The 17611-nt window shown below is 43.1% G+C and overlaps 1 protein-coding gene across 2 annotated transcripts in view; it reads right to left on the bottom strand.

The window, feature by feature from the left end:
- Window positions 1–17611, bottom strand: part of LOC111155014 (palladin, cytoskeletal associated protein) — a 231261-nt gene that overhangs the window by 38805 nt on the left and 174845 nt on the right. Inside the window, exon 8 of one of the 2 annotated variants that reach the window (XM_022515012.1) lies at window positions 3893–4576. The exons of the other annotated variant lie outside the window; for it this stretch is intronic. Within the exon in view, the coding sequence (XP_022370720.1) occupies window positions 3893–4576 (684 nt within the window). The remainder of the gene's footprint in view (window positions 1–3892; window positions 4577–17611) is intronic. 2 annotated transcript variants of the gene reach the window in all.

Raw genomic sequence — 17611 nt, 5'->3', positions numbered from 1 at the left:
GGGAAGCCCCCAACCCCTTCAGGCCTCTGCCTCTGATAGGGAATGACAAAGCCCCCCCCACCTACTTATTTCCTGCAAGATGGGAGAAAGACAGGAATAATGAGATGATAATGTCTGCAGAATCCAATGCAGCTTTTGTTTTTCCTGTTAGTTACTATCTAACTACTGTCTTGACTTGAGAAACTGCCTAAAGTACAAATAAATCTTTACAAACTTTTCCTTAAGACTTAGGGTTTTCTGTTTTGTTGGTTTGCAGCTGTTTTCTTTGATCAAAAAATAGTAGACATCAGCTTTATCTGCGATCAACCTGGGCAATACACCCAGGCTAAGTCACATGACTCTGTCTTTGCTCAGGCTTATTCCAGAACCCTGGGAAATCCCTTCACCTCTTGGCACTCTCACCTTGAATGCGCAGTGATGACAGTGTCCCCACCTACCTGTTTCTTATAAATCGGGGAGAAAGAGTGGGACAATGAGATCATGTAAAGAGCTGAATGCCTACAGAGTATAAGCTCTCACAAAAACATCCATATAAAAGCTCTTATTGACACATGCTTTTCCTTTTGACAAACATGGGATAACATTTCAAACCAAAGGCCTACTTATATAAGAGAGACAATTAAGAGTATGAAACATTATAGCACTGTGGCTTTGTGGCACTCCCTTATGAGAACAGATTCTAAGAATGTGAAGGTGGACAAAAACTACAGTGCCAGCCAGTGCCAGTCTGGTTTTTGGAGATAGCTCTGATCTGATTCACCTGGAGACTTGGTACAGCTGCTCAGAGACCATCAGAGACACAACTACTGCGCTCTTCCTAGGGAGCATTCCCAAATCCTCCGGATTCCCACCACCTCATAGGAGATTTACCGTGTAGAGGAACAGGGTGACAGCAGTGGAAGCTGTAAACCTATCAGCCATTGTGAGGGGAGAAGGATACATGAATTTTATCAACTTGCAAACAGGCTTCTTTCTAAGGCATGTTTTCTCCTCATTGCCCCTAGCTGAAAGATTTAGTCAAGTTCACATTTGTGTCTGTCAAAAGCTTTAAGAAGCCGCTAGTGACCCCGGTCACCTTGGGGAAGAATGCAGCTGTCTGAAGAAAGGCACTGGAGGAACTGGATGGGCAGAAGTTCCCCAAACTGCCATCAACCAACAACCAAATAGTGTTGCTGTGAGTCTGAGTACAGCTCACTATCAGTGGCCTTCTTGACCTTGTGGTAGATCCCTGGCATCCATGGCCTTTGTTCCCTGTCCGACCTCTGCTACCCAGACATAGGAGAAATAGAACCTTATCTTCGTGGACTATTTAAAACCTTAGTGCATGACCAGCCTACCCTTTTCCGGATTAAAATGAGGAAAAGGCTAAACATACAAACAGAACAAAACAACTAGTATGCCACTGATTAAGAAAACTGAGGTAACTGACATATTTAGGATTTTGATAAAACAAGGCAGGCAAAAACACTGTATTTCTACTTATAAATCGTGTAATCAGTCTGTTTACTGGCACTTGACAAATATGACAAAACAACCAGAGAAATTACATATATAAGTGGAACTGAATTTGCTATCATAATCACAAATTCACAGTGAAATATAAATGAAAGTAAAAGATTCATTTGGCAACAGTTTGCCAGTTCCTACAAGTTCAAGGATGCCATAATTTGTAGTCATGGCGTCCCTAACAGGGACATTCAATCTTTGGCAAATCATGTGAATTATTATGATGGAAAAAATAGCTATCCTTTCATCTTTAATTCAGAATGCAAATGAGGGATCCCATAATATACCAGAGGAGAAACGTGTTCCAAAAGTCACATGTATCAAACCGGAAGAGTGAATTCTTCAAGTATGTGTTATTTAGCAAAAGGAAAATTCTTGGAGACAAAAGGGTAACCATACAATAGTGGTTATTGGACTGGCATAGAGATAAAAATCTGCAGTCTGTATTGCCATTTATCTTTGGTGCCACAGTGTCTAACTTTGGGTACAGTTTTCCATAGATATCCACAAAGCTAGCATGACTTCTCCATTACTTTTTAAAGAAATGGCAGGAGGTACCAGATTCTTTAGTGGTAACATTCATAAAATGTTTTACTCCATAAAATTAATAACTATGATAGATAAGAGAAAATATTTCTTTTACTTGAGTTAAGCTCTTAGAACTGCATATATTCTTAAGAGAATTTCAAAGATCAGAAAATACTACTGTTTCTACTTAAGATGATAAAAGGTATGACAACCCAATACCTTTGACAGTCTAGTCTTTGTTCAGGAGGAGAGATATTACACAGATAAGTGTTTTTCTTCCTGGTAAGCAAGATTTGGTACCATTTCCTAGTAAGAGGGACAAAACAGTGTCAAGCAACAAACTCCCACTTTTTCAATCTAACAGTTAGCTTCTTTGTGGCAAGAGAATACTTCATTTCCTAGCAGCCAAATAAAAGAAAACCAAGAAGAGGGGAGAAAAACATTTTCTCAGACAGGTTGACTCACTCAACTTTCAGTAGAATCCCATTATCACAACATTACTACACAAACTCTTCTCCTTTATTCTACTTATATATTCATTTGAGCTTTTACCAATAAAGATTTGAGAAGAAGCCGGATTCAAATATAGAATTCATGTAATCAACATTTAGAAAGCAGTTATGAAACGAGAGATTGCTAACAGAAGCTCCTCCATACATCTTGCCAAAGGCAAACATGGCAATGCTGTCTAACGTGTTAGTACATCCCCAAATGGGCAATTTTTCACAGAATGAATAGTACCTAAATTCTAAGGTCTTTTCATTTTTTTCTCCAGGAGAATTTCCTTCTTTTTTCCCTGAACAATATTTGGAGTCTAGGAGACTCTGAAGTAGGATTTCAGAGTTTATTTCAGAGATGTAGGAATTAGCTTGACCTTTGATGAATGGTACTTGCTTTTGAGCTCTTCATAAAATGAGTATGTGCTAGTCATCAATAATATGGGCCAAACACCTATCTGATAGATTTCTTTTGAAGGCTTTCATGTACTTTTGTAGAAGTCATCTTAATTATCCTTGTAGATTTTCTATTTAAAGACTTCCAGTGGCTGCCACATCATCACTGTGACGCAAGGAAAGACAAGTACTTATTATCTGCAAACAGAAAAACTGAGACGGAGGATCTATGTAGTCTACCTAGAGATTACGGTTAGTCAGGGGACAGAACTGGCACATCCTTTCTTCACTAGATCTCACACGTCCTCACCCGTAAGGATGACACAAAGACATTTACATGTCTGTCTGCCTTCCCCTCAATTACTACATATATGTAAAGACTTACTTTTTAATTGTTAATGTAGATATTTTAAAAAACATAAGGTGTATAACTTAATAACCAAGCCTCTCCACAGTTATTACAATCCTGATCTGAGGTACTAAGATACGTGGTTCGTTGGTAAGAGCATGGATTTGGAGTCAGGAATTCGGATCTTCGTTGAGGGGCTCATGTGACCCTGAGCAAATTCTTTCCGGGAATCCTCAGCTGTAAGTGAGCCAGCGATAGCTCTCAGGAGTGAATCAAATGAGGTAAGGAACGTGATTGCTTAGCACGATGCTCTACGTGGTAGCTAACGCCCCTGCCATCAAAATTATCAAGAGCCCGGCGTAGATTTTGGGTAGTTTCTGACCAAGAGTCTTCAGTTGTTGAAGGCAGAAGAGAAAGTACTGATCTTGGTAACGGTAAAACAGCTAAGGAAGAATAGTTGGCAAAGCTGCGGTGATGAGAATCTAAACCCTGACGAAAGGAACGAGAAAACGGAGGAGCGCTACCCCTGGGCTGTGGATTAGTGGGAGTACTAGGGTAGGGGTGTGTGGGGCGGGCAAGCGGGTGGGGAGGCAGAGGGGGTGCGGCTGTCACTCACGCGGGGGTGACGCCCTTGGGCAGGCCTAGGGCATTGACGGCCACCGGGGGCGGCTGCGAGGGCAGCAGGGCGCTGAGGAAGGCCGCGGGCGTCTGGCTGTGGCCGAAGCGGGCCGTGGGCGAGGTGCACAGGGCGGCCGGGGCCGCGCTGGGGAGCGGTGGTGGTGGCGGCGGCAGCGGGAACACGTCAGGCACCGGGAAGGCCGTAGTGGGGCTGAAGACCGGCGGGGGCGGCGGCGGGGGCGACGGCGAGGACTGGCACCACGGAGCCTCGGCCTCAGCGGCGCCGAAGGACTGCGCGAAGGACGGTGCCGGCGCGCGGCCGAACTGCTTCAGGGTCGGGGACATGGGCGACGGGAGGCTGGAGGAGCTGGGGCTGGAGGCCGGCGTGCCATGGCCCGACGCGGGGCCGAGGTTCTGTGCGGCGATGAACTGCTTCGGGCGCGCGTAGTTGAAGGAGCCGGACGACTGCATGGCGGGCGCGGAGCAGCGGGGGGCGAGCGCACTCATGGGCTCCGGGCAGGCGGGCGACGCGCAGGCCGCGAGCTCGGGGAAGGCGGGCGGCGGCGGGAAGGGCGGCGACGGGGGCGCGCTGCGCGGGGCGCCGGCGGGCGGCTGGTGCCGCGTGCCGGCCTCCTGCTCCAGTCGGATTTGGTTCTGGAGTTGCTGGATTTTCAGAGGGTCCCTGGGGGGGGAGAGAGAGAAAAGCGACACCTTCAGAGAGCAAACTAGAAGGAATGCTCACAGGGGGCCGTGAGGTTAACCTGTGGACGGAATCTCCGACGTTTGCCAGCTCCAGACTATTCCCCGCTCCGAATAACGCACAAGTCATTTAGCCTGAAGTGTGTTCCCCGTTAGGAATTCCGGACAAAACGCTAAGCAAATTAAGTATAATCGGTTATCTCAAGGTCTAATTTAAGCCCTACCTAAGATGATCCAAAATCAGTTTACAAAATCCGCTGATGGAAATTTTGTCTGACTTCCAGGAGCCATATTTCATTTTAACAGAACCAGAAGTATGAAGAGAAAAACTTTTGACATGAGTTCTCAGTCCTTGCATTTGTGGTCAAATTTTTGGAAGAGAATTCTTCATAAGGAGAAAGTTAAAAGAAAAGACAAGTTATTTTTGGAACATCTAGGTTAGTCCAGTTTGCCTACTTTAGCGCTGTCAACTCTGCATTCAGTAAATATCACAGAGTGATTTAGGGGAGAATAATTTCTGCATTTGTTGCCTATAAAAATGTATGTAGAATTTACTGTCACCAAAATTTTAGTAGTAAACCCTGAAGTGCCATTTATACAAACCTTAATACATACTGATATTTTGCGCCATGTCTAAAATACACCTATCTTTAATATGTAAGTGTTCAATAAGCAATACCAAATTATCTTATAATAATAACAATGCAGTTTTAATTCCCCAATTACTTTCCACCAAGAAGAGATAGTTTGAATTTTAATTTTTACAAAAGTTAGTAAGCAGCTAGCAATTAGCTAAAGTCTAACTCTATTTTACTCTGTCAAGCTTTCCAGGTTAGCTGAATTTTACATCCAAGATTTTCCTTTATTCAGTGACCAATGGCTGTCAAAAGAAACTTCAACAGAAGGTGGCACTATAGCAAGCCGCTAGAACAGCCATGAATAGGCAAAGCCATATTCCTAACTTTAAGCCTTTTAAAACTAAAAAACAAAAACCCCCCAAATCTCCTTATCCATAGTATTTAATTTTCAAAATCAAACTTTTAGAAACAAAGCAACGGAAGGAATTGAAGATGCCGATCAAAGTAAAAAAAAAAAAAATAAAGACATAGCTCTCTTAGCAAAGTGTCATTAGATATAGGAACATCTTGTCTTCCATCTCCTTCTATAATTATCCAGTGAAGTAATTAGACTTAAATCCACAAAAAGAACAAGAAATGCTTTCATGGGAACTGAAAAGTATAAATTAGATGGTTCTATTATGTATATAAAGTATATAGATGGCTCTGTATGCTTAATCTGTGCAGAGCATCAAAGATTTCAACAACAAAGAACTTTGTGGGGTCAGTCCTATGGAACTCAATTGGAGCCTTCTAAAAGCAGCCATGCCACTGCTAGGATTCACCAGATGCTAAAGTATCAGATGTCAGTGCGGTCTGGGTACACTGTCCAGCACATGTGCTCCTGCATTCATGTATTTAGAACTGGCCCAGGAATAGAACTCATAAAAACCACCCAATAGCTCTAAAACCCATCATCTAGCACTCTCACCCTGCATCCCCAAAAGCTCCTTTCTGATCTTCCTGCCTGTTCTATCACCTTATTTCCTACCTATACATCCTAGTCCTCAAATGTTCCTCATGAACATCAGGGAACCTGTGTACCTGGGTTGGGAGTGGTCTGGGTAGCCCTCCTCAGAGACACTGCTCCTGTGCTCTGGCCAGCTGGGCTCACCATGGCCTCAGCTGTGTTGTAAGGTATTTTGAGCTTGGCCTGGCATCAGCAAAGAGCTGTGTTTAGTGGCTCTGGCAAGGCTGCTACAGACTCACATCATTCCCTATATGTGGTGTGAGGACTCCTCTCCACCAAGATTAGGGAGTGGCTCCTGAGAAGATAGTCTTCAAAGAAGCCAGGGCAGGCAAGCCCAGACCACCACTATATTCTAACTCTCCGAGGGTCAAGCCTACTCATCTGGCCATTAAGAACCACGACCAAGTTTGTTAACCTCTGAGGAATTGAAACTGCTGAGATGCTACTTTTCATAATAAGTGACAGTTCAAGAAAGTCTTAATGTAGCATTTCACAAGAAATGAACAGGTATTCTATTGATTTAGTTAATAGTAGATATTGCAGTGAAGAACTTTGCTAGGATTTTACTCCCCCATTTTGCACTGGGCGAAGAATGAAATATGCAGAGAACTGGAGAGTGGGAAGGGAGAGTAAAATGGTTATTCTGAGTCATGAAGTATCTGGCTTGATTTCTGGCAAATCATAATATTTTAAAGAATACTTGAATTAAATGGATCTGACACCTGGATTCTGAGATGATGAAATGCACAATTCTAAGTCATTTTCTCTGTCCTCATTAAGTTATTTATATAAACTTTGATTTTCACAGAGATAAAGAGGCAAAGGGAATGAAAGGTACCAGAAAAAGCCTTTGGAAATTACTTAAATGTTATAAAAATTCATCACTTTTCTGGTCTCCCCATTTTTTCCTGCTGTCTTTTTTCTGAAAATGAAACTGCATTGAACCTCTTGGAAGTACTGTGTCAAGGCTGAAAAGTTAAGAGGTCTGGACAGCCCTAGTCACAAGGAGAATTTGACCGGTGTATTAAAAGTCTCTCATTCTGCACAACTACTCCATCAACCACCCGCCTCCCCCCAGCCTTTTTCCCTCCTTCTACCACAACCCCAATCCAAAAGTCTAAGAAATTTCCTACTCCTACCCCTCCTTCAATTCAAAAGCCTTTGATATTTAAGGAAATGAGATGTCTGGACTTCTGTTATGCACCTGTCACAGCCCATTTACAAATGGGGAAACTTCAGGTAACATACTCAAGGTCACAGAGCATGTTACCTGTGGAGCCAGGTTAGATCTATGTCTGTGTCTGGCTTCTTTAACCACACCAGGCATGTCAACATGGAAGAACCCCCACCTCCAATGTGATTTAAAAAAAAAAAAAAAAATCTGTGGAAAATTCTGTGGTTATCTTTCCCTTCTAAGAACTTTCTCCACTCATGCCTCCAAACAGCCACAGCACGAGGGCCTTAGGATCGGAATCATCAAAGTTTTAAATTTTTACACATGTAAGAATATGTTTAAGAATATCTGACTTCAAACTTGATTCTTCTTAGGGTAAAACAGTGCAAAGATGAGCAAATCTTCGGAGCTCAGAAAGGGAATATGTAAATACTAACTCAGTGGATTCCCCTCTTGCGTTCCAGAAAATCAGGAACTTCCCTCTCCCACCCCAACGGTTTGGATGCAGATTTTATCTAGAAGAGTTTTACAGACAATTGGACGGGGCAAAGATTTAGATCTGATAGGGATAAATAGAGAGAGATGCAGAACCCAGTTCACTTTCCAACTCAGTAATCTCTCTTGCCACTAGATTAAAGCAGCCTTGGGAAAATGTAACCAGCCAAGTACCTGTGTGGTACAGGAGAAAAAGGCTGGAGTCAAGTTTGATGGCACTGACTGGGAACCCAACTCCACCAGCTACTGACTGCAGGGTCACTGTGAGGATTCAGGGAGCACAGTGCCTGGTGCACAGCACGAGCTCAAGAAACATTACATGGCAGGAGAGAACTACCACATCAGTTTGGGTTACTGTACAAAACGGACTCTAAGAAAAAATGGAGATAATGTTCTACTTACTGCAAGGGGATTTTCCTTTTTATCTGTTCCCACCGCAAGTGGTGGTCCTTCTTGTACTCATAAAACCACAGCAGGGGCAGGAGATGAGAGAGAGCACGAGTCAGGCACTGGCACTGGACTGACTTATTTTCAGCAATCCTGGGAGGTTGGTATTTTCATCCTCATTTTAAAAATTCTCCATAGATTAGTGAAGTCAAGTAATTTGTCTAAGGGCAGAACCTGGATGTGAAGGGCTGGTTGGCTCGAAAGCCTTGCACTACATCATTCTCTCCAAAGTGCTCGATAACAAGAAAAAAAAAGGTTTATTAAAATGTTAGCTTATTATTACTACATATCACTTTTTCTCTGGGGAACTGTAGCCCAAGCTCAAAATAAATCATGTGAAAGTAAACTTCTGGAAAATAACTTTTATGTAAATTGGAAATTCCCAGTTTGTCTCTCTGGAGCAATGTCTGGATTGTAAGAAGCAATTTATCCCCTGCTCGTATTAATAAAGATCGAGTATTTATAATTGTCTGGAGAAACTCCTGGGATCTTGAAGCTGGAAAACATTTGTGCTTTCAGAATAAATATGCTGTTGATTTATGTTTTCTTTCATTTTTTTATTGTGTGATACAGAAGCCATTGTATGATGAAGAGGTGCAGGACTGTGCCCTCTGAACCGAGAGCTCTGCTGGTCCTGCTGTTTATAGGCACTTTGAAGGCAAAGACAATGACCTCTAGCATCCTCACAACACTAACCTGACGCCCTCAGAACACACAATCGAACGGCGCGTTAGCAGATGCACACGGTCAGTGACAGAAACCCAGTTCATTTCTGGCTGCGATTTCTATACCTCAGTCCATCAGGTGCATTCGAGAGGGGAGGCCTAGGATAGGAGGGCCCCGTACTGGACTGGGGAATTGTAAGCATTTTCAAATGAAGGTAGGTAAGTGAGTTAGGGAATAAACTGGGTATTCCCACAACACTGGCTGGGATTAGCTCAGTATCAGATGTATGAGAAAACTCAATATATTAACTCGGAACATATAAAATTGAATATAAAACTCCTCCAAGGCCTTCAGTTCAGGGAGTGCTGCAGTTCCAGCTACTTTATTATATTCGTACTTCAACTTCTTGTTCTTGCTTCTATTACTCAGATTTTATGTCTTCGTATCACATAAACTAGGTACGCTTGGTGAGGGTCAATATCTAACAACTTGCTTTGTTTAGCACTAACTTATTCCTGCCCCCTTGGTGAAAGGTACATAAATCACAATCTTGAGAACAATCATTTACACAATAAAAATGAGTTAATATAAGCCAAATGAGGATGTACTACACTGGGTTCTGGGGAGGTGGTAGGTCCAAAAATAGCTAAGAATTTAAATACATTCCCCCCAAGGTTGGGGGAGAGGGCAGGGATAAAAGATTTGGATTTTCTACAAAGTACCATTGACAAGAGAATGTGAAAATCAAATTAAAATTGACACTGCTTGGGGATGTGTGTTTAACATTCATTGCAAAATGACATAGGTTTCTTTAGAAAAACCACGTTCTTTGATCTTTAATTTATTCTGAGCCTTTTGTAAATCATCCCGACTCTCTAGATAGAACCAGGATGGAACATGATTAATTACATAGGAGGGTTCAGGGAAGAAGTGACCTGAGTGAAATCAGCACACGACTTGAGTCTCTCTTAGAAAAGACTCGTCCTTTCCACTTAGAATAAGAACTGCATTTGGCTCTGCTACAGAAAAACAGGAGCTCTTTATGTCTTCATATATAAAGCTGATGTCTATTTGAAGTCATTCCATGTACCACGAAAAAGAGAGGGAGCAAAAGCCGACCAATTCATAATCCTCCTGGGAACGTCTCCAGAATATCAAAGGATGGCTGCGTCTCTCACATAGCTCAGGGAATAAGGACTGAGAGGCTGGGCTGGTGTGCTCCCGAGGGCCAACACCGACTTAAACTGTTCCTCAGACCCGGAATCCTGCAGCTGGCTTCCTGGATGCGGAGGATTCTCCTTTAGGAGGTTTGTGGGGGTGCAACTCTCTGTGGGGTACATAAATGGTCGTCTGGCTCTGTGAGGGCTGCAGGATGAGTCCAAAGCATTTCCAGTCCTACCAAAAGGATTGTACCCTTTGATGCTGATGGTGTTTCTAAGTTCTAAGGAGTAAGCCTGATGAATCCGAATGAGGTGGAATCTGGCGTCCCAGCCTCAGCCTTTTTTAAGGGAGGAATGTGAGATCAGGCTCTAAAAGCATCAATTCCACATCACAGTTAAATGCCTTAAATAATTTTCATTTCTGTTGCTGCATAGCCTAGTGGAAACAGCAGGAAGATATTAGCTGCCGATTCTTAGAAAAACTGTGTGAATACATCAGACTTAACAGAAATTAATGTGGACTGTTCCCAATGGAAAATGTTTGGGATTACTTCTTAACATAGACAAAGTACACTTTTGAAGAGAAATCTGCTTTCTAGCCTTTTCTGTCAATACCTGAGGCAACACCCATGATCTCATTTCTAATTGAAACACCAAAAAAAGCTCCCTGTGAGACAGATGCTGAGGAACTTCCAGGTGTTAAGCATTTAAATTTCTCCGAGATTTTAAAAAATTGGGGGAATAAAAGGTGGACAAATACTTAATTTTAGGTCTTATAATGAGATGAAGAATTCATGGCATATTTTAAGGTTTCATGGTTAACATTTCCTCAAATTTCCACTTCATCACTGGGAGGCTTGTGTCATCCCTTCTGTGTCATTTCCGTTTTAGTTTATGTTTGTTGAACCGAATGTATCTAAAACAACGGCGCGCAAAAACAACAGCGCGCATTTTGTACTTGCAAGAATGTGTTATCACTAGAGGCAAAGTGCCCTATGTTTCCAAAGAGCTAACCATCATCTGCTCACCAAGTGGCTGTATTCTATACCTACTCACCAACAGCCTTGATATACTCGGAGAACAAAACAGCAATTCTATCACTTCTCTACACTTTCCATGTTTTATCTTCAGTGTCTCCTTGTGCTCACATGTAAGAAGCTCAGTAAGTGCTTGCTGGATTTAATTAAAATCCTCAGATTTCTCTACCGTACAAAACTAGCTGTTCCATCAGGCGACGCGGCACTCGGACACACACACGGCTGCGTTGTTCTGAGGGAGCAGAGAGAGCATTCAGATAAAGCCACTATCACACAGGCTGTTTACAAGTTAAGAGCACAGAGTCAACCGGAGAAATGTTCAAATAGTTCAACTCCAATTCAGCCACCAGCTGTTTATGACTTTGGATAATTGGCTTATCCTATCAGGGGCCCAGTTTCTCAGCTTGAAAGTGGGAATTTATAATGCAGTATCTGTAAGGTCCTAATCAACTTTCAGATCTTATTATCCTTCCTCTTTGGTCCAGTAACATTCAAACATGGAAAAACTGACAGTAAAAGGAACTCATAAACAACTAACCAAGTCCAAGCCTCGTCTTTATTCATAGATATCTATCGTTCCCATGCATATGCTGTTTTCACATCCATGAAACTGTTTTTGAAAAATGAATATGTTATTTCCTGGTAAACAGAAATAGATTTTGAAGGCATTAGAGAAGGAAACAAAAATCATGCCACAAATGACTCTTATAAAATCTCATCAAAGGAAGGATACTCTTACTCTGTAAACAATCATCACCTCACCAGTTAACATTAATGGCATTTTTTTCTTAATGCAGATATATTCTCCGGATCAATCCTGTCCATAAGTTAAGAAAAATAGCTTTGGGGTTTTGTGTGTCTCAGAACAGCTACCATGGGAATTGGGTTGGATGCGGTTCTGCTAGAATGTTCTCCCTTACAGAAACGTGAACTGGTTCGTTCAGGGGTGCAGGAGCCACTCACCATTCTGTTAATAGACCTTTACCCTCTTTCCACCAGAAAACCTTTTTGTCCCTTGGCCAGATTTTGTAAACCTCCTAAAAATTAAGGTGTTTCCTTGGCCATAAATCCAGTTACCTCTTGCTCTGGATCTGTAGTCTGGGAGTGTCAGTCCAGTCTCTGTCCTCACTCTCGCTCCCTCTGCACAGACTACATAAGCACTCACCCTCTCCTTCTCGAATCACTCTTCTCACTGCCATCATCCTCACTGCCACCACTGTCCTTATTCTCCTGCCTTTGATACTGTACCCTTTCCTCACAGCTTCTTCTCTCACCTCCTGTGGGTGTCCCCCCAACTTGAGAACTTCCTGATCACCCCCTAATCTGTCTCTGACCCAGATCCCAATCCCGAATTCAGTTCTGCTGCCCAGTTCATAGAACATAAACTCATCACACCTAACACAGGGTGCCCCTCTCCCCTAATTTCCTCCCCCTAATAACGCATGATAATTCAAAGAGTCCCACAATTTGGCCCCAAGCAGTCCTAACTTCTTCTAACTCCCGCTCTATCTCCACATTTTCATCCTCCCAAATTAGTCTCATTACCCCCCAAACTCATGTTGGGTTTTCCTTCTTAGCTTTCTTGCATATCCTACCCTCTTTGGGAAGGCCCACCCCTACCAATTTCTCTTCATCCACCGAGGTGGTCTTCAATCTTTTGTGCCCCTTTCAACAGCTATCTTTCCTTGACGTCCTGGTAATACCTAGCAGTTCTTCCTCCCTCCTGCAAGCCGCACCGGTCCTCCTCAAGGCTGGGACAGTGCTATCAGGGCTTGGCAGTGACATTCTCCACCCACACCCATGAACCAGATCTTCTAGAACCAGGTGTGGGTTCTCTGTGCTCTCCTGGTGATTACTGCAACGTTCGGCTGGCCAGGCATCGTTTTAGGCGGAATATGGGAAAGGTGACACCACCAGAGCTCTTATAAGGATGACAGGACTTACATTCTGGCTTTTAGTATCCAAAATATGAAACTCCCATCCCCCAAAAGGGAGTGTTTGTGAAGCTGGTAGCACAGTTCCCAATTTGGCATCTGTGCCTCACTCCCACCGGGTTCCAGGCAGCGGAAGCCTGTACCAGTGCCCATTTTCCATTTTATTTGGTTATCGGTCAGAAGCGCCTTGAGTTTATGTTTGCCTTGAGGAAAAGTGTCTCGGGGATATTTTCAGAACTTGGTGAGAACTTTAGTCATCTCTAGGCATTTCTTTTCTTTAGAAGGGCCTGTTCTGCCCATTGCTGCCATGTTCTTTTTCAAAGCATAGATTGTATCCTGAGATAATGAAGCCGGTCCCCCTACAGAAAGAGGAAATGGCTCTCTGTGTGTCCACTGTGTAGCAGGTCACAAAGACCTAACAGCGGGGTATGAACAAAACTGCACAACTGCGTGGGACAACTATGCTAGGGCTGGAATCGAAGGCACTGATGATGTCTGCCCGCAACTTCGCGCTGATATCCAGACTCATTTTTCAAATGTTGTGGAAGCACTGCCAGGAGTTGCAACTGGCTGATATTAAGTTAAAGAATGTGTAGGTGGAGGCCATACTTTCTTCCTGGAAGGAGAATGAGGCCATTGGTTGGTGACACCGTGGTAAGCATTCATAAAAGCAAGTGATGACTCACTAGCTGGTGGAGAACTGGATGAGTTCCTTCTTCTTCTTCTTTTTTAAGATTTATTTCTTTTAGAGAGAGAGCAAGAGTGGGAGGGGCAGAAGGAGAGGGTGAAAGAATCTCAAGCCGACTTTACACTGATCACAGAGCCCAATGTGGGGCTTGATCTCATGACTCTGAGGTCATGACCTGAGCCAAAATGAAGAGGTGAATGCTTAACTGACTGAGCCACCCAGGTGCCCTGGGGTGAGTTCCTTCTTAAAATCAGTTTCCTGAAACTCCAAGAGGCGTGGACATCTGCTTTTATTATCTACCATTCTTCCCCTCATGTTGTACAAAGCAGTTAGTTCATCCCTTCTGTTACAGACCAGCTTCTACTCTATTCCTTGTGGGTCGGCCAGCCATAATCCCCAACCCTTGGTCACAGGGTGAGCATGTGACCCAGGTCTAGCCAGTCATTGCTGGCTTCACCAAATCATTCCAGGATGAATATATGATCCAGGTCAGGCTGGGCCAATCAGGATTTTTCAGACTTAAGAGGGAAATGTGTCCCTTTGTCCTTTGACAGATAACTAAAAGGACAGAATCCCTCCGAGGTGCTGGCTGCCATGGAAGAGTCTACAGAAAGGAACCCAGTTCATAAAAAGAAGCCACTTTGGGGAGAAAAGCCAAGAGAGGTAAAACTGGGACGCTATCAATTTTAGCACCTAGATCCAGAGAGGCCGCAGATCAGTTTTATCTGTGAATTCCATGTACAAAATAACTGCTCCTCTCTGCCCTTTTTTTTGCCGGGGTGGGGGGCGCTTAAGTTAGTTCAAATATTCTCTAACACTTTGAAAGAAGTAACCTTAGAGACCAACCAGTCCAATTTCCTTCTTTTATAGATGTGAAAATAGAAACAGAGAGAGGTTAACCAACACAGAGTTATCAGCTGGTCAGTGCCAAAGGCCTTACAACAGCTTCTTGCTGGTAAGAATAATATTAAAAATTAATAGGCCACCTGAGTGGCTTAGTCGGTTAAGTGACCAGCTCTCGATTTCGGCTCAGGTCGTGATCTCAGGGTCGTGAGATTGAGCTGTGCAGCCGGCTCCTCGCTCAGCAGAGTCTGCTTGAGATTCCTCCTTCTCCCTCTGCCCCCTCCACTCTCTCTCTCTCAGATAAATAAAATCTTCAAAAAAGTTGATAGCACTACCTAAAGTTGAGGCATCAGTAAGTAATGAATATATATCTTGTTCATAAAATTGTGAAAAAAGCCATCAGTAGGTCTGAAAACAAATGGCTTTTGAAAGTGTTGATCTCCAGAGAGCGAGAATAGAATGAGGTGGAGGAAGTCTTATTTTTGCATTTCATAGTGTCCTATGCTGGGACTTTGACTATTTTTTTAACCTTGTGCAGAAAAAAATATGTTTAAAATCTATAAAATTCTTAAGACATATAAATTATAAACATATTAATTCTTAAGACACATAACATTCCCGAAGCTTCTATTTTAAAGGTCACACAGCAAAAGACACAGTGCTCTTGTTTTAATAACTAAATATTCCCAGAAGAACATCCATTCCGGGTACCTGAAATCCCCAGGGGAGGCCCTTCTCCAAAGACTTTACTCAGGGCTCCTGGGTGGCTCAGTTGGTTAAGCATCTGTCTTGGGCTCAGGTCATGATCCCAGGATCCTGGGATCCAGTTCCATGTTGAGCTGCCTGCTCAGTGGGGAGTCTGCCTCTCTTTCTCCTTCTGCCCCTCCCCCGACTAGCACTCTAATAAATAAAATCTTTAAAAAAAAAAGAAACAAGAAAACCCTCAAAACAAAGACTTTGATTAATCATGACTACTACTACTGCTGACACCCGCAGCTTCGTCACCACCACTGCTACTACAGATCACAGAGAACGCTTACTAAGCACTTGCTACGTACCAGACACTGTTAGGAGTACTTAACCTATACCAACCATACTGAATCTTTATAAAAACCTTAGGAGAGAAGGCCTCTTTTATTATCTCCGTTTGGCATAGGAGGAAACCGAGGCACAAGGTTAAAAATTAAGTTGCTGAAAGGTACATGGCTGGAAGGTAGTGGCGATGAGCTTAAACGGAGATGGCTAATAACTATTATGTTATCGTTATGTCTCTCAAGGCAGCAAGACTTATCTAGTACTTCCAGGTGCACTAGGATCCCTTCAGCCAGGGGACCTTTCTAACACGGGTTCCGCCCAATGCTTTCACTCCAGTCTCTTTGTTTCTTTGTTACCAGGGATATCAACATTGTAATGGATTTCGAAACAGCTACACAGAGAGACAACCTGGCTATGTCCTGGAGACGGTCCACATGTACAGTTTTAGGTGGGGAATGCTTTATGTTTCATATGCTGTACTTTGCAAATTTTTTATTTCTTGGGAAAACTGCCACCAGGCTATTCTCTGGCAGAAGTGACCATGCCACTACTGGGTATTTACCCCAAAGATACAGATGTAGTGAAAACAAGGGCCACGTGTACCCCAATGTTCATAGCAGCAATGGCCACAGTCGCCAAACTGTGGAAAGAACCAAGATGCCCTTCAACAGACGAATGGATAAGGAAGATATGGTCCACATATACAATGGAGTATTTTGCCTCCATCAGAAAGGATGAATACCCAACTTTTGTGTCAACATGGACGGGACTGGAGGAGATCATGCTGAGTGAAGTAAGTCAAGCAGAGAAAGCCAATTATCATATGGTTTCGCTTACTTGTGGAGCATAAGGAATCACATGGAGGACATGGGGAGATGGAAAGGACAAGTGAGTTGGGGGAAATCGGAGGGGGAGATGAACCATGAGAGACTGTGGACTCTGAGAAACAAACTGAAGGTTTTGGAGGGGAGGGGAGTGGGAGGTTGGGTGAGCCTGGTGGTGGGTATTAAGGAGGGCATGTATTGCAAGGAGCACTGGGTGTGGTGCATAAACAATAAATTGAGACACTGAAAATAAATTTAAAAAAAAAAAAGAAGAAGAAGAAGAAGAAGTGACCATGCCACAAACTGTGTGGCTTTGACTAAGACAGGTCTGAGTTTCTCCTTCTGTGAAACAGAAAATCAGACTGTTTTTCAATAGTTCCTTAAAATATGTTTTAAAGTTCCTCCAAGCTATAAAATCCACCATCTAGTCTCTGAAGATTGGACATGTGAATATTAATTTGTTGTGTTAATGCATCTTCTGAGAGATTGCACCACTGGAATTTTAAAAAATGGTTATCTTCCACACAACACTAATTTTTTAAAGATGACTTTTTTTAGATTTCTATTAACACAGGCCTATCGCTGAAGAGGTCAACATTTCTGAATAAATGATAAAGTGCCAATAACATTTTCTATATATTTCAGTCTCGCGAGGGTAAATAAGTGAGAGGAATGCACAGCTGGACCTGAGTACTCAAAGAGTAATTGGTTTTCTCTTAATGGTTGACCACTGCTAGTTTACGTGTTACGGACCAAGATACCTCAGCCAAGAGTTCCACGTGTGCCAGCAGGCATTGCCTGATCACCAGGAACCAATTCCAACCACTCATCCAGAGGTTCTTAAAAAAACTCAAAAATGCATGTTGGCAAGCTCAAGAGATACAGCTTAGCAGTGTGCACCAAGAACCTTGTGACCAGCGGAAAGAACTGTTAAATTTTGAATGGCTTTGACCTTTCTTAGCTTACGACCAATTGACCTTGACATTCCTCAGAAGCCAAAGGATGAGCTGCAGTAATGGCGGTGCTTGCTGACTGACCTTCCTGCTCCGGAGGCAGAGCCAGTCCTTGCAGCAGTAAATGAAGTTTATCCAAACGTGTCTCGGGAAGAACCATGAGGTTCCGCCCCTG

Source organism: Enhydra lutris, unplaced genomic scaffold (assembly GCF_002288905.1).
Source record: "Enhydra lutris kenyoni isolate GAN:26980312 unplaced genomic scaffold, ASM228890v2 scaffoldscaffold3, whole genome shotgun sequence".
In the NCBI taxonomy this organism is placed as follows: domain Eukaryota; kingdom Metazoa; phylum Chordata; class Mammalia; order Carnivora; family Mustelidae; genus Enhydra; species Enhydra lutris.
Note: the sequence above shows the minus strand (reverse complement) of the source record. Positions and strands in the feature narration are given on the sequence as shown.